Genomic DNA, 25,840 nt, shown 5'->3' on the forward strand with positions numbered 1-25,840 from the left:
TGGATGGATGTGTGAAAAGGTGGGTGGATGAATGATGGGTGAATGGATGGATGAAAGGGTGGATGAAGGATGGATGGATGAAAGGGTGGATGAAGGATGGATGGATATGTTAAAAGGTGGGTGGATGAATGATGAGTGGATGACTGGGTGGATGAAAGGGTGGATGGATGAAGGATGGATGGATGGATGGAAGGATGAAAGGTTGCATGGATGAATGATGGATGTGTGGAAAAAGTGGGTGGATGAATGATGGGTGAATGGATGGGTGAAAGGGTGGATAGATGAAGTATGGATGGATGGAAGGAAGGATGAAACGGTAGCTGGATGAAGGATGGATGGATAAAAGGTTGCATGGATGATGGATGGATGGGTGGATGTGTGAAAAGGTGGGTGGATGAATGATGGGTGGATGGATGGATGAAAGGGTGGGTGGGTGAATGAATGAATGAAGGATGGATGGATGGATGTATGGATGAAAAGGTGGATGGATGGATGGATGGAAGGATGAAAGGGTGGATGGATGAAGGATGGATAAATAAAAGGTTGCATGGATGAATGATGGATGGATGTGTGAAAAGGTGGGTAGATGAATGATGGATGGATAGATGGAAGGGTGGATGGGTAAAGGATAGATGTAAGGATGGAAGGGTGGATGGATGAAGGATGGATGGATGGAAGGATGAAAGGGTGGATGGATGAAGGATGGATGTGTGAAAGTGTGGGTGGATGAATGATGGATGTGATGAGGTCTAACAGGTGCATTTATGGTTGTGGATAGTTGTTGATGATGAGGAGTACCAGTTTCTAGAAACTTTTGTTGGAAAGGGGTCCTTAAGCCTGAAAAGGTTTTGCAAGGGGGTCTCGGCATCAAAAAGTTTGAAGACCTCTGCACTAGAGTCAAGCTATCCTGGCTGAGGAGGGCTGAAAGCCCGAAACCGGTCCAGGGAGGACCTGGCCTGGCAGTTCGGGCTGGACTGTTCCCACTGGGCGCAGGGTCAAGACTGATTTGCATATGGCTGGGTCCAAACTGGAATGGCATGGTGAGCAAAAAAAAAACGATGGATTTAGGCCCAGATCTCTGTACTGGGGTGAATGTATGACATTGTTCTGCATTCTGTCCATCAATTGTTCTTCATTCTGTCCATCAATTGTTCTTTTTGCATAAGAAAGATGCAGGCCTTCAACCTATCTTAGATCTTCACCCTCAACACTTTCCTGCACAAGGAAAAATAAAAAATGTTCAACCTGGCTCAGGTTCTCTCTGCCTTGGACCCCAGAGACTAAATGGTGGCATTGTACCTGCAGGACGCTTATTTTTTATCCCTGTCCGGCTCCGCAGTTGCCACCAACATTTTGTTTGCTGTGCTCCTTTATGGCTTCACCAGTGTTATATTGCCAGGTTAGGCCCTTGTAGTGAGGCAGCTTATTCCATATATTCCATATATTGTCTTAGAAAATAACATTTCAGAGATGAACTTTTGCACACATTTGCATGCACGACAATTTTGGATTGGTTTCTCTGAAACTACTTTGTTTTACACATTCAGATTCGCACAACATTATCACATGCCTTGAAAATCATGTACTAGGTCTCTCCACGCACTAGGTACAAAAGTCGTCCTATCTTCATCCACGACGCAACAGGGCTATCCACATATCCATAACATAGCTAATCATACAGGAACATCACAAAGGCTGTTTTTTATTATAAATAATAGGCATCCCGATAGTTGGTAGAGGAGGCACTTCGGCAGACACCGAAGGTCCCTGCATGCTGAGAAATCACTAGGCACCTGTCTGACATTCCGTGGAGCGTGTCCAACTTGAAACAAAGACGGGGTCCTTCACACTCTCCCATCAGGTAATGGGGTTGGATTGTCCTTATGGGGGGATTCTTGGCTCTACACCTACACACACTCTAGGTACACTTAGAGTAGGTTCCACATCGTAGCAGTACATTAGATTACCATTTTGCATATACGCCTGCATATATTCATTGCTTCAGCACCATGGTATAAATGTATCTACTGTTTACTCTTTTAGTGTGTGTAATCTTTTAATTGCTTCTTTCTCCTAATCATTGGAGCACATGTATTTTATGCAAGAATACCTTTGGTTTAATAAATATTATTGAAGACTTCCCACTTTCTATTCTCTGTATATTCCTCGGAGAATAAGTGAGCACGAGTGACTGAGCGAAAGGTTCTGTACTCTTTCCACGATTCCTGAGGAATCTGGGTTGTCATGTTCAGTTCGCTCCCTGGTAGGTTAGGAGGGCTTACAGTTGCACTATGAGCTAGCTGATCTAGAGGCCAGCATATCCTGCAGGGGTGTCCGGAAACCGTCTTGACACCAAGCCCTTAGTTTATGTTGTCTAAACAATGCGTTGATCCAACGGATTAGTAGGAACTTCACGACACCTATGCCGGTGAATGTTCACACAGATGGCAGTTATCACTGGGGTACCAGCCTTCCCCTACCTCGAAGCTGGGTTTTGATAGTGACCTCCACACAGTTCATAGCAGATCACCTCTTGACATTAATGGGTTTCACATTCAACCTGCCAAAAGTACACCTGGCTTCTTCACTGAGGCTTTCTTTCAGCCGAGCCATCCTGGATATGGTGCGCTGTCGAACCTTTCTTTCAGAACAACAAGTCCAGGACATTTGGGCTATGCTCCCAATGTTTAGTCTCTGCCCATGTCACAATAAGGATGGCTGGGAGGCTTCTTGGCAAACTTGCTTCCTGCATCCTGCCTGATGACCATGCCAGATAGCACATCCAAGCTTTGCGCTGTGACCTATGGGCCCAGCTGCAGAGGAACTTATCAGATTTTCATCCAGGTGTTAGAGCAAAGTACAAAAAGCCAGCACTGGGGTTTGCTAAACTCTCAGGTGAACCAACGCCAAAACCCTCAAACTGCCCCACCCAGAGTTGACAGTGGTGATGGATGCATTGCTACTGGGTTGGGGGAAGTCATCTGAAAGAGGTGTTGAGCCGAAGAGTTTGGTCTCCAATAGATATCTGCCTCCACATCAGTGTGCTGGAGTTGCTGGCAATTCACTTGAGGTTTTGAGGTTGAAGGTCTTACTGCTCCGACAAGGGGCAGCTGGTGCAGGTTCTAATAGAAAACACCTCAAACATGTGGTACTGTAACAAGCTGGGTGCAGTGTGATTCTGGTTCACCGAGAGGCTGTAGAACTCTGGAGCTGACTGAATTGGGTCTCCTACCACAGTAGCAAGGCAGTGTCCTGCACATGAGCCTATGCAACCTGCACCTCTATGCATTGAAATTGAAAGATGTCAAATCATCCTTTTAATCTTCCCCCTGAGGTCTTTTATGTCATTTTGGCAGCTAGCCATCTTTCAAGGGAATCTGTGTATGCAGGGCGCTGGGACAAATTTGTAGCTTGCTCGGGTACCAGCCTGTTCGACCCATTGCAGACTAAACTGTTGGATGTGATGTTTTTTGCTTTGCTTTGTTTTTGGCCCAGCAAGGTCTTGCTCTAGGCACAGTTAAGTTTAACTGTTTGCAATTTTAGACTTTGTACATTTGCTGGACCAACTGTCTCTGTTCAAATCACTGGTTGTGATGTTTTTCCCTAAAAGGTTTAAAGCATATATTTCCACTAAAGCCCTTTGTGATGCCACAGTGGAACGTACATCTTCTTTTCATAGTTCTAATGTGTACCCCTTTTGAACCACTGCACAGTTGTCCATTGTGCCTACTGAGTCTAAAAACAGTCTTCCTCGTTGTAATAAAATTCTCATGTTAGGGGAGTACACTTCAGGCCATTTCAGTCTACCCTCTCTCTACCACCTTTTTTCGGAACAAACTGATAAGCTGCGTTTCTACCAAAGGCGGTAGTGCATTTTCATGCAGGACACGCCTTCATCCTTCCAAACTTCTTTCCACCTCATCCCCCGAAAGAGCGACTCCATAGTTTGGACCCCATGAGAGCACGCAGCTTTTACATCAACAATACCAAAGAACATCGGGTGGATGGCCAGCTATTTGTGGGTTTTCTAAGGCGGAAAAGGGAAAGGCAGTGCAAAAATAGGCCTCTTCATTAAGATCGGCTATGTACTGGCTAAGAAGCAGCATCCAGAAGGCCTCTGGGCGCTCTCTGCCAGGACTATTACCACTGTGTTGGCACTCTGAGTGCCTGTTTTGGATAGCTGTCAGGGAGCTACGTGGGCATCAGGGCACATGTTCATGAAGCACTACTATCACAATAGTCCGGTCAGAAGTGGACTTTTGCTCACTCAGTCCTGCAGGACTTTATAGTCTGAGTCTTTCCACAGACCCACCACATTGGGAGGTAGTGCTTTGGCACTTATTCAGAAGTACCCATCAGAAGAACAAGTTACTTTCCTTTGATAATACTATTTCTGGTGATACCGTATCTAAGTGCAGATTATTCACTGTCCTCCATCTCCTTGTTCTGTGGTATGGTCCCATCCATCCAAAATGATCCGAATTTAGGAATTTGCACACTAGTTATTTCTATTTGCTGATGGGCTTTGCCTCTGAAGAGTTCATGAAATGAGAGTGCGGAAGAGTTAATGAAATAAACTGAAATCTGCATGTATGAATGCTGGTTACTTGTGGCCCTGTTCATCACTTCTTGAGCAGAACTATGTCAATGCAGTCGCATAGCACCATCGACCAGCATGCAGGAGTACTGCTTTGAAGTTTTCCGGATCCAGTCTGGCACTAAAGGAAATTCACAAGTTAAGTAACCTATGGTTAGATCTAGATATCCACCAAAAAGAGCATTACCAAAGATAAGTAAGTTTTTTCTACAGGCTGGCAACTATCAGTTATGATGTTTGTTTTTTTATGAGCATTTCTGAGAGCTACGGAACACTTAGTGTAGACGGCTTTACAGGCCGAACATACACATACACTATGGCATCAATAAATAAATGCAAAAACATGTCTAAAGAAGCGGACTAATGCAAACTGATAATTTAATACTGAAAAAGATGGGCTATATATAGGTATAGGTACAATTTATGTACCCGAGAAAGGATTTTGCCACTCTGATGTTGCCATACATCTTCATCTGATCAAACCTGATGTTGCTGAATATCTTCATTCCTATTGTGAAGGTTATCAAAAAATAAGATTGACTAAACCTGCTTGACTCTGTTAAAGGGAAACGGAGAGTAGCATGAACTAATTAGTGTCATTTTTGCAATTTCTACCTTCACAGAATAAAAAATCTTATGAATGAAACTCCTACATCCTATTCTCTTGTCATCATGTACAACGATGTCATTTACGGTGTACGGGATCCTTATGGCAATCGCCCACTCTGCATCGGTCGTCTTGTTGATGGAAAAGGTAAAAAGAAAACTAGTAGAAATGAATGCAAATCGTTTTTTCTGTGTAGAAAAATAAAATGACCTGTTTCTTTTAGTCAACTGCAATGTTGGTAACTACACTTGTAGTTGATAAACCTGGGAATTGAAAAATATGTTTTTGAATAGAAAAGATGCACAGATGGGGCTGAATTTAAGGAATGCCTTCTTTGCTGTAAAGATTATTGTTATAAAATGATGACAAGGCGGCACACCAGTGTCGTGTAGTTCAGGGTCTTTTATTAAGTAAAGACGCAGGAAAACCCAACCATCATGATCGGGACCAAACGGGCAACTGCCAGCCGTTGGACCGAACACTGGACATGTCACCGAGTCAGGCAGCGCGAGCACAGCGTGCGACATGGGCAGTGACACAGAGCACAGAGTGAATATAACACTTCTCTTTTCCTTAAACAGAGAATGAAAAGAATGCAACAGAATAAATAGGACAAAAGCTTAAAGCAACCTTTTGCAAGGAAAAGGTGGAACACAAAGAAAAACAATGCAGCATTGAATACACTACTCTCTCTTGAGAATGCAGCACAAGGTAAAACAGGCCATTCAACCCTACATCCTCCCTTAAACAAACAAAATTACACACAATCTTTTAAGTAGGCAGGAGCAACCCTACGGCGAAGAGGTCTGCAAACCCCATCAGCAACAACATTCTTAGAGATTTGTACAGAAGGAACAGACTTAACCCTTTTCTGGTAAAGTGCTACCCTGCGGAGGTTCCACGTTTGACCATTCTGCAACCTAACGTAGTTGCCAACTACGGACCTTACTTGGTAGGGCCCCCTAAATTTGTTGAACATCCTCTGATTACCGCCAGGTTTCACTTTTACCAGGTCCCCTTCAGCTATTTTAGTAGAGACCGCTTTTCCCAAAATGTTGCCTCCCACCTTGTTTACTTTCTCATGTAGCCAAGTAGGAATTAGCTTCGTACACGGCGCCCGCCCCCTCATGAGCTCAAAGGGTGTTAGACATGTTGCTATGAACAGTTGTGCGGTATGCCCACAGCATTTCTTTAATCTCCTTCTGTACAGAGCGGCCTGATGCTAAGGCGAGCTGCATGGTACCCTTAACAAGCCTGTTTATCCTCTCACAAAGTCCATTCCCTTGTGGGTTGTAGAGTGACGTACGCAAATGCTTTAAGCCCAAAAAGACAAAATAATCCTCCATAATGGCAGAGGTAAGCTGCGTGCCATTATCTGTTAACACCATGGAGGGAATGCCCTCACGTCGAAATATCTCATCAAGTACCTTGACAGTGGACTCAGTAGTGATGCTTTTCATGAAAGCAACCTCGACCCACCTTGAAGTTGAATCCACCAATACCAAGGCGAATTTCTCAGCATCTATTAGGCCATGAAAAGGACCTATGAAGTCAATGCAGACCTTCTGCCACACACCATCGTCAGAAATAATTTTCCCCACGCCATCGTTACTTGCACAAACCTGTAACCTCTTTTCAGACTCCTTGCACGGCTGGCATTGCTCAACCCAACTCTTCACCTGTGCATCTACCCCCGGCCACCAAAAGTCAGCTTTGACGCGTTTGCCACTAAGGGTTTGGCCTAGGTGGCCCTCATGCGCCAAGGCAATGATACGGGGTCTAAGGGACACCGGAGGTATATATTTTTCGCCCCGCACAAGGATATACTCGCCCTGTAAAGAAATCTCATCCTGTAACTGAACATAAGGCCTAAGAGCAGGTAAGACCGTACTTTGTCTTGACACCCCTTCCTTGCACATCTTGATCAAACCATCCATGACAGGATCTTTCCCCATTTCCTCAATCCATTCCCTCCTAGATATAGAACTGGGTAAATCACTTTCTAAGTCATCTAAAAACGTGACCACATTCTCGGTCACCAACTCTTTAGGCGGCTCTTTAGTGTCAGGTAATCTAGATAGACAGTCCGCAACACTGTTGCACCAACCAGGTAAGTACTCTACATTACACGTGAACTCTTGTACACTAACAGCAAGTCTCGCTAACCTCCACGAGCAGTTCCTAATTCCCCCAGGGGCTAAAACCTTTAAGAGAGGCTTATGGTCCGTTCTGAGTGTGAACGTGATTCCCCACAAATACCTTCTGAAGTACCGGGTTGCCCATGCAGCCGCCAATGCTTCACGCTCTATGACAGAGTAATTCCTTTCGGTCTCAGTCAGAGAACGCGACGCAAATGCAATAGTGTTCTGTTTACCACCCCCTTTTTGTGTTAGGACCGCTCCAATCCCAACAGAGCTTGCGTCAACAGTGAGGATGGTGTGATATGACTGCACAAAACTTGAGAGAATGTTAGCATCTAAGATGTTTTGTTTGATCAATAAAAAGGCATTCCTCTGATCTGCACCCCAAGTAAAACCTTTCCCTTTCCGCATGATGATTCGCAAGGGTTCAACCTTTTCTGCAAAGTTCTTTACGAACTTCGCATAGTATTCAACCATGCCCATAAAAGACCTTAGTTTGTCTTTGTCATCAGGTTCAGACACATTACATATAGCACTTACAAGGTCTTTTTTGGGTTGTATACCAAGGCCAGACACGTGGTACCCCAGGTAATCTACTTCCTCAACAGCAAACACACATTTTTCCCTTCGCAAAGTTAAACCAGCACTTGAAAGAGCAGTGAGAACCTTATCTAGAATGACATCATGGTCCCCAATATTCAAACCATAAATCAGGATGTCGTCCTGGAAAAATACTACCCTTTCAATGTCTTTTAGTACATCTGTAATGATCCTTTGGAACACACTTGCTGCAGAGCAGAGACCAAAAGGAAGTCTTTTGAATTGGTATGTACCCTCCGGAGTGATGAATGATGTAAACTGCTTTGAGTCCGGATGAAGCTTAACCTGGTGGTATGCGCTGCGGAGGTCCAATTTTGAAAAGATCTTTCCTCCACCCAAACTCAGGACAATTTCGTTTATGTTTGGAAGCGGAAAGTTATCCATTATCACGGCTTTATTAAGACTCCTCATGTCCACACAGAAGCGCAAGGATTTGTCCGGTTTCTGTGTGATCACTACTGGACTCAACCACTGTGTGGCCTCCACAGGTTCAATTATGTCATCCTCCAATAACTGCTTGATGATCTTTCTGACCTCATCCCTTGCAGATAGGGGTATCTTCCTTGCGGTGTGTTTCACAGGTGCTACACTCTTCTTAGTTTTAATAACATGTTGGTAACCAATGGCCTCCCCCAACTTTTCATTGAAGATGTTTTCATGTTTTTTAAGAATGATTTCTAGGTTCTCTTGAACTATATTGCACACACTCTCTCCCTTAACACACATTACAGGTGGATCAGCTCTCGGGTTCACCATTATATTAAGCTCATATTGGTGTAACCATCCCAAAATAGCAGGGCCATGTGGGGATACATATTCCTTTCCCTGGGTGACTCTCCCTTTAAACTTAATATTGGCCTCAAAGAATCCAAGGACACCAATGCTCACCCCTTGGTAACCTCTTAGTGTGATGTCAGATTTCACTAAAACAGACTCGGTGCAAGATGAATTATACAATTTCTTAGGGATGATTGTGTAAAGCGACCCTGTATCCACCATTAAATTGACAACAACTCCATTCAATTCAAAATCTGCTTTAGGCCGAGATAGGACAACACCCTCTGTTGACTCCAGGTTGCCAGCAGACGTAATCATCATTACTTCCGTTTCATCATCAGTAGCTTCACTCTCAACCATAGCAACCTTTTTCGAGCCATTTGTTCTACACATTCGTGCATAATGCCCTTTTTCCCCACATTTTAAACAATCTCTAGATAAAGCCGTACAATTCTTTGAATCAGCTAAATGAAAAGGGCTTCCACATCTATTACAAGACCGTGTGGTCTGTTTAAACTTGCTTGTTGTCCCACTTCTATTAAAAGAGGTTTTGGGTTTCCCCCCCCTATTTGTTTGTTTTCCTTGTATTAAACCTATGCTTTCTGAAGCATCTGCCTGTAAACTTGCAACTTCTTGACAACTAGTGTGTCCCAGTTGTATTCTTTTAAGCTCCTTCATGCACCTATCGCTTTCTTCAGCAACTTTAGCAATAGTAATTGCCTAAGTGAGGGTGGGTTTTTTAGCTGCCCACAACTTTTCCTGTGTTTTCTTGCTAAAACATTGCACGATTAATTGATCCCGAATCATCTCGTCCTGTATGTTCCCAAACTGACATTTCACAGAGAGTTCTCTTAGCCTAGAGACAAATTCATCAATTGTTTCATTTTCCCTTTGAGGGGCAGTGTAAAATTTGTGCCTGCGCATTACTACATTCTCCTGCTTAGCAAACCTGGTATATAATCTAAACAGAGCATCTTTGTAAACATCATCAATGTCAAGAGGTGGGTTCGGCAAGTATTTAAATACTCTTTGTCCCCCTTTCCCTAAGGCACCCAGTAACAAAGCTTTCTTCCTGATGGCAGAGAACTTTGTGCCATCCAAGGCTATGATATAATTCTCAAATGCCTCACACCAATCATCCCATTCCATGGACGGTTCACCTGGGGCACTTAGGAAAGGAACAGGGGCTTGAATAGCATTGTTCACATTCATAGTGAATACCCAAGAGTAATGCTTCTAAATATGCTTAACACAGATCTCATAAAAAGATAAGTCAAATAGGAAAATTAAGCACTCAGCAATGTTCGTAATGTCCCAATTTAAAGTGTGTGTGTCACTGTCGTTTATGTTGAAGATGCGTAACACACTGTGACAAGGATGACTTTAAGTGAGTGTGTCACTGTAAATTTGGCTTTCCTCCAAAATCGGTCGTCTTTAACGACAAACGTGTTTGTGGTTGCGTGACACACAATAACGAACTTGCTTAAAAGTGAGTGTGTCACTGTAGACAGAATTGCGTTGGTATTTGTTTAAAATGCTCTCTCTTTACTTGAGTGCGTTTCCCTTTTAAGTTGTTCCGCCCCCCCAGTGGTGGGGCTCACTGGTACTGCCTTTCTGTTTAACCACTTGGACGCTAAGGCCTATTAGGCTATATAATGAGATTTCCATTGAAATGAATGGGCAGTGCATGACAAGTTACCCTTGTCATTAGCATCCAAGTGGTTAAAGTCAGAGTTTCCCCTTTAAGAGCAATTGCACCAAGGGGCGCGTTGACGGGCCAAAGACCAACAGTTAACGCTCCGTCACGCCTGATGCGCAGACAGTTTATGATTACAGTTCCCTTCACGGTGAGCGATTTTCCAACATACCTTCTCTTGAGGCTTACGTTATTGGTTTTAGTGTCAAACCGCTTTCGCTCGTCCGTGGATATTCTCTCTGGTCGGGTTTTCTTTCTCACGTCGTTTTTCCCGCTTAACTCTGTCTTTCCTCTCTCGCGTTACCCTCCGCCTTCAACTGTCGTCAATGTCGCCAAAATGTTATAAAATGATGACAAGGCGGCACACCAGCGTCGTGTAGTTCAGGGTCTTTTATTAAGTAAAGACGCAGGAAAACCCAACCATCATGATCGGGACCAAACGGGCAACTGCCAGCCGTTGGACCGAACACTGGACATGTCACCGAGTCAGGCAGCGCGAGCACAGCGCGCGACATGGGCAGTGACACAGAGCACAGAGTGAATATAACAATTATTTTGCCTCCAAGCAAAAAAGTTCAGATTGTCTTAAAGTAAAGGTGCTCTTTCCTTCTAAAGTCCAGGAAAGAAAGCTTAACTTTCTGCATCAACAGTGTTGGTGCCCTCAAACGAGTGTTAGAAAAGACTCCTGAATATGGTTTGAGAGGTGGAAGATAGAAACTCTTGATAATGCACGGAAAATGTTGTCACTATTGAGGAGAGACTCTTTTCCAGCCTCTGTTGACTTAAGAATAGATTGGCGCTGGTTTGAGGTACCAGAATCCCATAATAGCAATGGGACTGGTAGACAAAGTAAGTGCACAAACTCCACTCCTCACACTGAAGGTCACCACACAAGCCGACCCCTAGTACATATGCTTGATAGTAAATGGAAGAATCCACAGTATGTACTGAGCTTTAAATTCTGCAGCACCTCGCCTGGTGAGTTGCTGAGGTTACAGAGTGTTCAAGCACAGCAAGACACATTTTCAAGGCCCCAAAAGGTAGTTTTGGGAGCAGGACCACTGATGAAAAAGGTCTGCAAAGTAGCCATGTTTGCTAGCTGGCAGACAGACTGAATGTAAATGAGGAAAAAGAGCCCACCAAAGCTTGCCATGATAAGCAGCAGCATGGTGGCCATATTTAAAGGGTTGAATTTTCTTTGCACATTTTCTCAGTGAAATATGTGCAGAGTTGTTCACATGTTTCCTTTTGGGGGTGGGGGTCATAATCTGTTCTGAGTACGAAACTAAGAGATTTTGAATGTTGCCAGAACAATAAACACATGACATTAGGCGAGGACTTTATTTTGCTGATGGATGTAAGTGGGTTCTGTATAGGTGTTAATGAATTTGTATTATTTTTTTAGTTTCCGGAGGTTGAATTGTATTTGAGGCAGTTTTGACTTTCTCCTCACATTTTCCACTTTTTAGCATGATTTTTGCTTTGGCTAATAATTCAGCAAACCATAGTTTATTCGGTAATGATTTTCTCGTTGTCACAAATAGGGTTTTGACGTTCTTGTAGAGAGTAAAATACTTGAATCTGTGAATAATGAGCTCTAGAAGACAGAAGTGGTTAGTTTTTTTTCAACTGACTGAATAAGGATTCTGGTTTCAGGTACTATAGTGTGTGGATTGAAGTTAAAACTGGATAGACCACATAGCTGCCAAGGTTTCAGATTGCTATGTGTGACATTTCCAGAATTTCAGTGAAATTATGAGTGACATTTCAACGACTGAGTGACGTCTTCTCTCGAGCAAAATCAAGCAGCGAAGACGAGGGAAACCTATAGATATCAGACACACCAATTTTAGCAACGAGAAGGTGTTCTTAAAACTGCTGCAAAGCACCAGAAATAGAAGGGCACTAACCAGTGACAGACTGCGTGACTGCAGTTTTCAGTAACAGAGGGCAGACGGGCACTGCAGCTGCTCAGAAGATGATATATCTGATCATTCATGATTGCGTGCTAGCCTAAAAAGAACATTTTATAGCCATAGCAAGTGCGACTAGTAGATTATAACTTCTCTCAGGCAATTACTTTTTTTTGCGAGCCTGGCGAGCTGGAGCAGCGGCAATAGGCATGCCCTGCCACACTCAGCAGCCTGGCTGCCGGGCCCCATGGCAGCATAAACTCCACAAGACAATGTAGAAACTACTTAAACAAATGCAGGATTTAACAGAAAATGGCTTTAAAAGCAACAACTACCAGTACTGTTGGGATATATAATGAAAACGTAAAAAAATACGTCAGATATGTAAGGGATAGCAGTGCACTCTAGGGGAAGCATGTTTATATACTTCCAACCAGGCAGTGTTCCTATGGGGAATGTGTTAAAAGCTATGCTCAGTTTGCACGAGATCTGTGCAGAAACTACAGTGTTTTGGTGCTCCTGAAAAACATGTTTTCCTCCTTGAATACTTTCCTTGAGCTACCTTGCTAAGATACTTGGACGTCAATTACAGTTTGAATTCTGACATTCAAAGCAGCATGTAGTGCCTTGAAGTGAGCTAAAAGAGCTATGTATTTTATTGAAGCCTGCAAGTGCAACACTGCTACACAAACCTACTCGCTGTACTGGGGTGCTGTGGCATCAGTACTGAGTCAACCTGTCGCTTGGTGGTGTTATAAATAAAATGAAAATGTAGTGAGAGTTTGCTAACTCAGTGCTGTGCAAGGAACAATTCTTCTCACAGCAGCGAGAGAAGTATTTCTCAACAAATTACACTGAGAGGCAGGCCTGACCGTGCATCTGCGGGTCAGATGCACATTTTGTTGATGTTTAAACCCAATTTCGCATGGGATGTATGACGTTACAACGCATGCTTTTACCACGGATGCCTTTACAACACAGTTTTTACAACGCATGCCTTTACAACGCATAGTGCTTTGGGGCGCTGGATAGTGAATAGTTTAATTTACTATACCAACTCCAGTCCCCGTGGATAGTAGGGAAGGTGTTGGATAGTACATTAAACTTATTCCCTATCCTAGAGCGTCCCCCAGCGCAATGCGTTGTAATGGTTTGCGTTGTAAAAGTTGCGTCGTAAAGGCACTACGTGGTAAAAGTTGCGTTGTAAAGGATATTCCCCTTTCGCATGACACCTGCAAATTGCGGGTAATTTGCCAGGTGTGCATTGTTTAAATGCACACCTGGGTGACACGCCGGGTGACCTTGCAATGTTGTTGCTCTCTGCACTTAGCTTCCTAAACAGCAAAATGGAAAATATTTTCTTTTCTACATTTTGTTATTTTTGTTGGTGCGACTAATGTCAGCCTGTTAATGAAATATGTCGATCTCTCACACTCTATTATTCATTATTACAGGTCAAAGTATTCGTTTACTAGGCCCTGAACCTACCAACCACATGCTCTAAAGGATTAGTGTGGTCATGTTTAACATACAAGCAGGCCTTATTTGTGTATAACGTGCACAGGTTGTTGGAAAAAGCCCTGCCACTTACATCAATTCCAGTTATAAAGTAGTTGTAACGTGCAATCTGTGAGGCAGTAAACAACGATTTTCACGTCAAAGTCGCTCTTCTGGGTTAATATAAACTGGAATTTGACTGTTTCACTGGTGTGATAGATGTGTAGATGTACATGCATTAGTACAGTGACTCCAAAAACATGTTTTAGGGCTGCACTTCTTTTTAGTGGCAATGCAATGCAGAGATTGTGGAAGAGGCCTGTCTTTCCCTATATTCGTATGTGGATGATACGCACATTGTCTTCTCGCTTTCCACCACTAAAGACGCTACAACATCTGCCCTTCAGTGCGGCCTACGGCAAGTGACAGAGTGGGTGTGCCTTAACTTTTTGAAGTAAAATGGGGATAAGACTGAGGTCCTTATCCTGGGCAAGCACAAGGACCTATGGCGCCCTCACCATTGACCTCAGGAAATGGGTTGCTTTCCCCTACATGTCACCCATGTCCGTAATCTGGGCATCATTATTGATGATAGTCTCTCTGAGACAACGGGTGGCGAGTGTTGCTGCCATCTGTTTTACGATCTTGAGGTGACTTTGTGAGATCATTTGGATGCTTCCTGCCTTAACCCAATGCACGGTAGTCCAGGCACTCCTCGCCTCGATTACGGCAATGTTCTCTACCTCGGTAGCTGCCAAATGGTACTGAGAAAGCAACAGGTAGTTCAGAACACTGCAGTACGCCTTCTTTGTCAAGTTCCTAGACAGGCTTCCGCCTCGCCGTATTTACGTGACCTTCACTGGCTTCGAATTGATCAAAGAATTAAATTTAAAACCCTGTGTTACATCTTTAAAATCAAACAAGGTGTGGCACCAGCGTATCTGCAAGAGCTCATTCCTTCTTACATTCCTTCTCGTCCCCTGCGCTCTACAGCCCACGGAGACTTCGTGATTCTCAGATATAAAACTTGCAAGAATGGGAGGCTGTTCCTTTTCTTGTATTGGCCCCAAAATCTGGAATTCTCTTCCGGTGTCCTTGAAGAATGACCCGTCCCATCTCAGCTTTCGAAGAATTCTTAAAACTTGGCTCTTTTAGTAGCAAATGGTTCTTGACTGCTCCTTTTCTAGCAATTTGTGTGCTAGGCGCCGGGAAACTTTTTGGGTAGCTGCGCGCGTTACAAAACTAATTTAATAATAATAATAATATTTTCAGCGAGCTATGGGCACTGATTGGAATTGATAAAATGGATAATGGTGAGGGCGAATGTATTTACACAGTTATGTTGCTGTAGCATATTTAAGGCTTCATTCCATTTGCCGCAATAACTTAGCAGAATTTACAAAAATGTATTATAGCGAAAAATTTGCCAGAGAATGAGCTGTATACTTACAATTTTGGCTGCATAATTTTGATACCCGTACCCCATAATTTAGTCCTCCATGCCATGTACTCCTAGTAGCCCAATAATGATATATTTCTATAGAGTGGTTTGCTAGATGCCATTATGTTGATACAATCCATACTTCTCCGAGATCCATGAAATATTTTTTCTATACCGCAGTTTCCTGTAAAATGAGTTTCATACCACTGCATATTGTGCAGTAAAAGCAAATAGTCTGGCTTTGTTTACTCATAACTCACACCTTTGTTTGACTCGTGCTGTAAAGGGGTATGCCAGCACATACGTTTTTTTTTATAGTCCCTTAAGAAAAACAGCACTCTGGAAACCGTATTAATAATTAATTTCAAGTGTAAAAAAAGTGACCAAATGGTCTGATGTGGTTTTATCTACTAACTGTTTACAGATGAGACCTTTTTCTTTTTCTCTATTTACAGTTAATTTTGTAGTCCATTTCAACAAGACTAGTAATATCGCACCTACTATGTTGTGGTATTTGTAGTTTCGGATTTAGAGAAAAAAAGAGTGACTTTTCTAATCTTTTGTTGAATAATTAAGAAATAAACCTTTTTAGTAATGTCTTGTTAAATAGTTTTTTCTTAATTTAGCACCAAGAGAACCATATCTCATCTTCTTCTGGCTAAGCACCATTCATATCCATGTAGTGGTGAATCCATACTGAGATCCCTGCACTAAAAATAAATAAATATGGAAGCCAGCCTCTCCTTGGCTGCCCAAAGGCTGTGAGCAGAAGGGGTTGGATGCAAGCCTGGTCCTATGTCAGGCTGTGCTACCAACCCCCCATTGCGCACGGCCAAGGAAGCATTCCAGATTTTCTTCCTACTGTATAAACCTTAAGTGCACAGCAATGAAAGCACCCATTCTTAAGTGAAGACCTTTACAACGCCATAGCTGAACAATGTGTCCTCCTGAGATCCTCGTTACCAGCGGCCACCGCCGGCTTAGAGCATCCTCCACTCTTCCATCCTCCTTGAAAACTTGTATGGTATGAAGAGCTCCAGCATCAAACTTCCCTTGAAGGAACCAAGCATTGAAGTCTCCGATCTTTCCAACTTCAGACCAATTGCCAATACATTGTTTTTGGCAAACCTATTGAGCGAACTGTCCTTAAGAAACGTTCCCACTTCCTTGAATTTAAAAATGCCTTCTCTGTGTCTTATTGTCTTCTACTGCAATGAATCTTATTGTATCATCCAGTGTGACAGGAAACTGTTTATCTGAATGGATGGGCAATTCCCTGCCTTTTGAAAACGTTCCAACACCTAACTCCACATAGACTGGAGAATCTTTGAGAACAATGGACTGCACAAGATTAAATGTCTGTATATCTCTAAAGATTGCAACAAATACTCTCCTTCTCACACCTTGAAACCCCATCCATCACAGTCAAGCAAAAGTCCCAAAGTGTTTCCATCATCACACCCCTGTTCTACAACATCTACTGAAATCTTCATCTGAATATTTCCAAATGTTATAACCTCTCCTTTAACAACTATGCTGATGATACCCAGATAAGCTTAATGACTCCTGAGACATTGATCCCTTGCTCCTTGAAGAAGAGCAGCTGCTTTAAACTCAACACAACTACAACTGTGATAACAGCCCATAGTAAGTTATCTATTTTGCATCATCACACCCAGTGACCTTTAAACTCTGAAAGGCCGCTTTATAACTCAGTCACAGAATGTTGACAGTTTCCCCCTGTTTTCTGGTTCCCGGATTGGGTCCAGACCTCCTGTCTCCTGTCTCCTAGGCTTCTTGCATGGATTGTACCCACTGAATTAACCTCGACTTTCATCTTCTGAAGATTTCAGCGGAAAGAAAACTCCGGTATTCTACTGCTGTCCGTCACCCAACTCTATCCCGCACATCAGTGTTGCTTATAGTGCCAGTTTTCTGCACCACGGAGACTGAGTTGTTCCACGCTCCTTTATGTACCAGGGTATCCTTTTGTGGGATAACACAATTTTTCTGATTGTGGGCACCTATCTACTTTACCACATAGAGAATAATACAGCTGCTACCTCTGGAGGCTCCTACATTGTTACACACCATTACCCATCAAAATCCCTGGTTATATTTATCATAGTAGATATGCACTACTTGACTGTTCTGTCCTTGTTAATCTATTTTGCACCACACACATGACTAAACACAGAACCCTGTGTGTAGAGACAAAACTGGACAAAAATACCTGATGCTTCCCAACACGGACACACTGGCACATCTAGTCTGCCAACCAACCTATAATCAATAGCATTAGCTTGCTCCAACCAAGGTCTCGACCGCGCCATTTCCTGTTTTGAAAGTGCTGAATTTGTATTGAAGTTAAGTATCCTTTTTAGGTCCATCCTTTGAAGTGTCTTCTGTGTTTTAGTCTAGAGATTTCCCTTTCAGAGAGGCCATTCTCTCTACGTGTTGCTTTACTACTTTGTAATAACTGTCTTCAAGGTGTCACTCACACCCACACATGCACAATTTAAATGGCTGAAGATTAACACACACACACCCCTACACAAACACACAAACCCCTAGACACACACCACAACCCTGCACACCACAACCCTGCACACCACAACCCTACACACCACAACCCTACACACCACAACCCTACACACCACAACCCTACACACCACAACCCTACACACCACAACCCTACACACCACAACCCCACACACCACAACCCTACACACACCACAACCCTACACACACCCTAAACCCACACACACCCTAAACCCACACACACCTTTTAGTAGTACAGAGAAGTATATTTGTTTTAGTACTTTCTGCACCCACTAATTTGGGAAGATGAAACTCGAGGCGTACTAATCTGGTAAAATTGAGCTAAACGTGGGACAAGTAAAAATACATTATGTAGGGAAAGTGTATGCACGAGAATACTTGTAAGTATCCACATGCATAATCTTCCCTTCACTGCTCCCCCTGCATATTTTAGCATACCAGCTGACAGACTCGTCGGGTAATTTGTCATCTTCTTTTTTCAGAATCGCGTCTTAACATAAGGCTTTGCTTATAACATTAATCGCCTCGTGTGCACTGGCGGGAGAGCCCGGACTAGAGAGTTCATTGCCAAGATATTAATAATTACAATGGAAGCATCTTTCCTTACAGGGAAGAAAATTGCCGAAACTGAGGGCTGGGTCGTGTCGTCCGAATCCTGCAGCTTTTTATCCATTGGAGCACAGTAAGTTTTCTTTAACTTTTTTTTTAACTTACCTCTGTATGGTGCGTGACAGTTTTTTCTTACTTGTACGAAATTCAAGAACCCAGATCTATTTTGTAAATTAAGCAAACCAAGTGTCTCTCTCGTTTTCTATCTTCAGATATTTTCGGGAGGTCATGCCGGGAGAGATTGTGAAAATTTCCAAACACGGAGTCCAAACACTCGACATTGTGCCAAGGGCTTGCGGCAGTCCAGCCGCCTTTTGTATTTTTGAATATGTCTACTTTTCAAGGCCTGACTCAATTTTCGAAGGTACTGAAATTATTACATTTTTGTCTGGCTTGCTTAGTGTACTCTCGGTTGGAAGGTGACTTTTTATGGAGTGTATGTGTATTTGCTTTTAACGAAACTATTACATTTAACAGCCTTGTCATTTCAGTGTTATTTTTGTTTTGGTTCGCATTGGCCAGCTGTTGAAGATGCGTATATGATCTGTGGGCATTCCTTACCAAAGCAGGCAGCACTTCTTAAAAGTGCTTGTACATGAGGCAGAGAGACTGTGAAATATGCGACCTTAGTTTGGTGTGCGTGTAAATCCTCCATTGCCGATCCCTGGTGAGTTGCAGCTACTACTGCTGAAACCAGGCCAATGAAGGTACCAATGGATGAGGCACATCGGCCTCCAGGGCAGGGCCGGCTTTATCGCTGGAGGCTCCCTGTGCAACAGTGTTTGTTGGTGCCCCTCAATGACCGCTGCGCCACGTATTCCCTCACTACCACCCTTTAACAGTGCCCTTAAGTCTCCATAACCACACTCTCTCAGATGCATTTAATTTGATTTACAGCAGCTCTCCTACTAGTGTAGCGTGTCAGAGCACTTTACATCACACTCATTACATGGAGACCATCAATTATACATGTGTAAATCACTGTATAGGAAAAGTGTCATAAGACTAAGGACTACAAGGTGTGGGAGTCACATGACAACCATACTAGTAGGCAGTACATGTTCTTTGCAGCAGGCACATTAACACTCTATGCTACCTTTCTATGATTCAAAACCTCCACTAGACAACACTCTGATCTCTCTTTAGGAAGAACATTAATCAAAAGAGGTAACATGAAATTTTTATTGTTGCTGATGCCCCCACCCAAAGTCAGCGCCTGGTGCGCTCCCACCGGGTTCCCCGCCCTAGAGCCGGCCCTTCTTGTCCTGTGATCTCCGTGACCGTCACTGTTGCTCTAGGGTATGCTACTTCATAGGCCTACCCGCAAGACTAGAGGAGAACTTCAGTATGGATTGTCGTGGACAAGTCCTTCAAGCTTAACCCACACTTGCCGCCGCTAGAGTCCACTGCTGGTGCTTAGACACCAGGGCTTCTAAGGTCTTGTGGGGCCTTTTAAGGTCTAGCAGGGAATGTGCTCCCTCAGGAGAGTGGTGTGGGGGACTGGTTATAAAGGCTAAACCTGATTCCCCAGTTCCAGATTCGGCAGCTCTGATCATAGTGCCATATCCTCTCCCCCACTGAATACCATACTGCCCAACTGAGGGAAACTGCACTGCCTTCAACTACAACCCAATTGTGCCCCGCTATAAACACCTGGATGCGACTTAATTCAAATTACGCACTAGACAAGAACATGCTGTCTGAAAAAAAAGTAACAACATCCAGGAAAAAGCAAACACTCATAGGGAATGCAAGATTAGGTAAAGCATGGGTAATCTAAGCAGGGAAAACATGGTTACCTTAACGCATTTACAGTCACTATTCAGAAATCAGTGAGTGCTTTACCTGAAAAGTTAAGGACATGATTGCAGGGCCCAGAAGGGACCCATTTCAATGTCTATTGCTAATATTCTTACAAAACCTAAGCAGTATGGTTTAAAAAGACCACATCCGTGACCACAGAGCAGCGGTGCACATTTTGTTTTCCACTCCACACATCAATCGGGAATTGCAGTACCTTCAGGATTGGTGCACTTTCCCTCCTGGGAAAACAATGCTGTTCAAAGAAAGACAAGAAAATAAAAGTAGTGGTTCACTGGCAAACTCTGTAAAGTGATGCTGATGTGTTTGGTTTGGATAAAATTAATCAGGCCACTTTGCGACCACTCCCTTGCTTTATTTAGTTATTTTTATCATCCCATTTGAACCTTTTATTCCAGAGGCTGCACTTTGGAAATCTCGACCTAAAGTGTTTCTCTTTTTTGGATCCATTTCACAGCGGAACAAATAAACGAAAGGATGAAAGAGGATGAGAACTGTTTCTTGAAGTCAGTTTTCAGTAAGAGAGGAGGAGCTAGACGGAAAGAGAAGGGAATAGGATGAAGAAAGAGAGAGAGAGAGAGAGAGAGGGGTGGGGCAGCTGCCAGCGGCAGAGCAGATGTGGACACTGTCCTGATCCTCTCTGGGCTAGAAGAAAAAGACAAGACTACTTTTCCTACCTCGCCCACCCCGCCTATTCCCGAGCGACCATGAACGCTGAGTTTTTCTGTAGACCTTTGCTATTTCTGCCTTCCTGGGAAGCATGTTTAAAACAAAAAAGTAGGGGAACGAAATCTATTAAATTACAGAAGTCAAGTCAAGTCATAAAATTTATATAGCGCACTACATACCCAGAGGGTTTCAAGGCGCTTAGGAAGGGGAGGAGGATTATTTGTCAAAAATCCACGTTTTAAGCTGTTTTCTGAACGCTAGGTGATTCTGGGTGAGGCGAAGGTAAGCGGGGAGTGAGTTCCATGTTGTGGCAGCTAGGTATGAAAAGGATCTGCCTCCCATGGTGGTCTTGTTGATGCGAGGTACAGTGCGAGGGCTTGGTTGGAAGAGCGAAGTTGGCGGGAGGGGGTGTAGAAGGACAGTCGAGAGTTGAGGCAATCTGGTCCGATGTTGTAGAGTGATTTGTGTGCGTGGGTAAGCAGACGGAAAGTAATCCTCTTATTGACGGGTAGCCAGTGGAGGTCTTTGAGGTGACCAGAGATGTGTTCGTTGCGTGGGATGTCTAATATGAGCCTGGCTGAGGCGTTTTGGATTCGTTGTAGTTTCTTCTGGAGTTTAGCGGTGGTACCTGCGTAGAGGGTGTTTCCGTAGTCCAGTTGGCTCGTGACCAGGGCATGGGTGACTGTTTTCCTTGTTTCGGTGGGGATCCAGCGAAAAGTTTTTCTGAGCATGCGAAGAATGTTAAAGCAGGAAGAGGATACGGCGCTGACTTGTCTGTTCATAGAGAGTGAAGAATCCAGGATGACGCCAAGATTCCGTGCGTGGTCTGTCGGGATGGGTGCATTTCCGAGGGCTTCCGGCCACCAGGAGTCGTCCCATGCAGAGGGGGATTTACCTAAGATGAGGACTTCTGTTTTGTCTGAGTTCAGTTTCAGACGGCTTTGTTTCATCCATTCGGCGACTTCTTTCATTCCTTCGTGTAGGTTAGTTTTGGCGGTGCTGGGGTCCTTGGTGAGAGATAGGATCAGTTGAGTGTCATCCGCGTAAGAGATGATGTTGAGGTTGTGTTGGCGGGCGATGGCCGCGAGGGGGCTCATGTATACGTTGAAGAGGGTGGGACTGAGTGAGGATCCTTGTGGTACGCCGCAGATGATTTCAGAGGCCTCGGACTTGAATGGTGGGAGGCGGACTCTCTGGGTTCTTCCGGTTAGGAACGATGTGATCCATTCCAGTGCCTTTCCTTGGATTCCGATGTTTCTGAGGCGTTGTAAAAGGGTGCTGTGGCAGACTGTGTCGAAGGCTGCAGAGAGGTCGAGGAGGATGAGGGCGACTGTGTCTCCATTGTCCAGTAGAGTTCGAATGTCGTCTGTTGCTGCGATGAGGGCGGTCTCAGTGCTGTGTTTGGCTCGGAAGCCAGATTGTGAGGGGTCGAGAGATTTGTTGGCTTCGAGGAAGGCGGCGAGCTGGTTGTTGACGGCTTTCTCGATGACTTTGGCCGGGAATGGAAGAAGCGAGATGGGGCGGTAGTTTTTGAGTTCGGTGGGGTCTGCTGTTGGTTTTTTCAGAAGGGCGGTGAGTTCAGCGTGTTTCCAGTCTTCTGGGAAGGTAGCGGAGTTGAAGGAGCAGTTGATGACGTCTCGGAGGTGCGGAGCTATGATGGAGTCTGCTTTGTTGAAGATGTGGTGAGGGCATGGGTCTGTGGGGGATCCAGAGTGGATGGAATTCATCAGGCGGATGGTGTCCTCAGTGGAGATTGGGTTCCAGGCGTTAAGGGTGTTAACGAGGGGAAGATGGTCGGCTGATGGTAGGGTGGGTTGGCTTCCGGGTTGGTTGTCAAAGCTGTTGTGGATGTCAGCAATCTTGTTGTGGAAAAAAGAGGCTAGGGAATCGCAGAGGGTTTGAGTGGGGGTGATGTCGTTGGAGTTGGCCGAGGGGTTGGAAAATTCCTTGACGATGTTGAAAAGTTCCTTGCTGTTGTGGGCGTTGTTGTCAAGTCGATCCTTGAATGCTGTTTTCTTGGCTTTTCGGATCAGTTGGTGGTGAGTACGGATGGCGCTTTTGAAGGCGTCCTTGGTGTTGGTGGATGGGTCTTTTTTCCAGGCCTTTTCAAGGGAGCGGCACAGTTTCTTGGAATTCTTGAGGTCATCGTTGAACCATGAGGCCTTCTTGGTGCTAGGTTTGTGTTGACGTTTTTTCAATGGTGCTAAGGTGTCGGCGGTGTTGGATAGCCAGAGGGTGAGGTTGGAGGCTGCTTCGTTGGCGTTAGAAGAGAGGGCTGGGGAGGTTTGAAGGAGTGATGTGGAGATCTGCTCCGTGGTGATTTTGTTCCAGTTTCTTTGTAGAGTTGGTTGGAGGTGGATGGTGGGTTTCGGCTTGTTGTAGGTGAAGTGAACGCAGCTGTGGTCAGTCCAGAGGAGATTCGTAGTGTGGCTGAAGGAGACATGATTGCTGGAGGTGAAGATGGGGTCGAGTGTGTGACCTGCGATGTGGGTGGGGGAAGTGACCAGTTGTTTAAGTCCGAGGTTGGCGAGGTTGTCCAAGAGGGTGGCGGTGTTGCGGTCGTTGATCTTATCAAGGTGGAAGTTGAGGTCTCCCAGAAGGATGTAGTCTTTGGAGGGGAGCGCGTGTGGGGTGATGAAGTCCGTGATGTCTTCACTGAATTTTGCGCGGGGTCCTGGTGGTCTGTAGAGGAGAGTGCCTCGGAGTGTGGTTTTGGGGTCGATGTGGATCTGGAAGTGAAGGTGTTCGGAGTTAGCGAGGTTGGCGTCAGAGCTGGTTGAGATGCGGATTGATTTCTTATGGACGATAGCGATTCCTCCTCCTGTATGGTCGGTGCGGTCCTTGCGTGTGATCTTATAGTCATCAGGGATAGCGATGGCGATGTCGGGGGCGGAGGAAGCGTTCATCCATGTTTCCGTTAGGAAGGCGACGTCAGGAGAGATGGTGTTTAGTAGGTTCCAAAGGTCAATGGCGTGCCTGTGGACCGAGCGGGTGTTGAGAAGGATGCATTCTAGGTGGTTGGGGTCGGGAATCTGTGTTGTGGACGCAGCGGAGATGTTGTCGGTGCCGCTAAATTTGCAGGAGAGGCAGGAGAACGGTCCATGGGTGCGTCCAGGAGCGGCTTGGACGCAGTTGGGGGCGCGACCGGGGTTTAGGGCTAGGAGGGTGGCGGCATCGTAGGTAACGCGGCGGGGCTGGGCAGCGCGAGGGGCAGGGGGTCTGGCGCTGGGCGCGGTCCAGGCGCGGACGGGCGTAGACGGGCTTACCTTTGGCGCACCTTCGGCGTGTCCGTAGCGCGTGGACGCTGCGCGTGGGTACATCAGACATAAATGGAGAGAGGAGGGGGCGGAGCGAGGGAGGGGCTGCAGGGAGGTGTCAACACTATTCTGCTAGTATTTAAGGTTACGTTACCTCCCCCCTGAATCCTTTATTTTAGATTCCCTAATAAACTTTCTCTCTTCTTTTCAATGTTCTTTTTCATTCCCACTCAGGTACCGCTTATTCATTTATCTGCAGTTCCTTCTCCTGGGTACTTTCTCAGCGACGCCATCCTCATGTACACTCTTTCCTGAATTATCTTTAGTCTCATTTTATTTATTCCCATTTTGGTCCCCTGGCACTAGTTTCACCCAGAAACTTTCTCCTATTCAGTCAATACCCTCAAACCTCTCAGTACTGTTCTCTGACATTTACTGAATAAACCCACTCGCCACCACTGATTCTCTTCTCCTCCATCAATCTCACATAATCCCCCCCCCATCTCCCTTGAGTATTCTTTACCTCATCCAGTTAAAACTGTTTTCCATACTCCTCAAGTACCTTCCTGTCCTCACACCCATCAGGGACTCTTTACCCACATAAGCTACTTCTGTCCACCAGCTCTTTGAGAGTACTTCATCCCCTTCATGTAGTCTCAACACTCATAGATGGGTATCTCTGCCTGATCAGCGAACGTGGCCCTGGCCACCTTCTTAGCCTCAAAACTAAGTTTGACCTGTTTGTTGCAATTTTCCCCATTATGGGTGGCAATTTCCAGGAGATTGATGTACTGGAATGTCACTTATATGGCCCACTCGTGGGGGTAGCGCCGTTAGCCCGCTTGCAAGTGCCCACCTCAGTATAACCAACAGTCTTTATCACTGTTCGGGCCGGAGCAGGGCTGTGCAAGGACATTGCCCTGTCAAACACAGGTGGGAGCCCAAAGAGATGATTTATAACGTAGCCACGGCAACCAGAAAGCCCCAATGCATCAGTGTGCCACAGTGAGGCCCCGTTGGCCCAGTCCGCAACACAGCGGGCATATGAAGGGATGAATATCTTAGGCCATCGGCGGCCTCCCGAGCCACGCCACGTACCTACTACACCGCCCCCCAGTGGACGTTGACAGCAGTCTCCGGTGGTCACTCTCCCAAGCTGTGTTAATCTGCCTCCGTTTCCCCAGATTCTCAAGGGGTGGCCCAGGGCTGGGCTCTAAGTGATTCTGAGCACTAGACGGGTATCCGCCACTAGAACGGTGTTTGAGCGGCCCGAGGCTAGGGTGTAGTCTCCTCGGGGCTAGGTCACTGCAGCCCGCCCTCCCGGTGGCAGTAGCACACTAAGTGGCATGAGCAGGCAGTTGCAATGATTGCCAGTCTCCAACCTTGCTCCTCCAGTAACCGAGTCAGTTTCTGAGACGGGGCAGCCTCATCCATGCCTTCACCCCGTCTCACCTCGCCTGGCGCCTACCGCTTCAATGCCATTGCAGGAGGGCAGCACTTAATGGCAAGAGGGCAGGAATTTAGGTAGGTTAGGGAAGGAACCGGCCCACCACAAATAGCATAGTGAATCAGATCTTCATTTTAGTATGTTTTGTACCTGGATTTCAACTGTATAAGGTAGATAATGCAGGATTATGAGCCTGGCGCAAAGAA

At 45.1% G+C, this 25,840-nt stretch overlaps 1 protein-coding gene across 1 annotated transcript in view; it reads left to right on the top strand.

Moving 5' to 3' along the window:
- Positions 1-25,840, top strand: part of PPAT (phosphoribosyl pyrophosphate amidotransferase) — a 335,241-nt gene that overhangs the window by 248,605 nt on the left and 60,796 nt on the right. Inside the window, exons 5-7 of the mRNA XM_086962610.1 lie at positions 5,221-5,351; positions 18,441-18,513; positions 18,653-18,804. Of these exons, the coding sequence (XP_086818736.1) occupies positions 5,221-5,351; positions 18,441-18,513; positions 18,653-18,804 (356 nt within the window). The remainder of the gene's footprint in view (positions 1-5,220; positions 5,352-18,440; positions 18,514-18,652; positions 18,805-25,840) is intronic.

This window comes from Lissotriton vulgaris, chromosome 3_1 (genome assembly GCF_964263255.1).
Source record: "Lissotriton vulgaris chromosome 3_1, aLisVul1.2, whole genome shotgun sequence".
Classification (NCBI taxonomy): Eukaryota; Metazoa; Chordata; class Amphibia; order Caudata; family Salamandridae; genus Lissotriton; species Lissotriton vulgaris.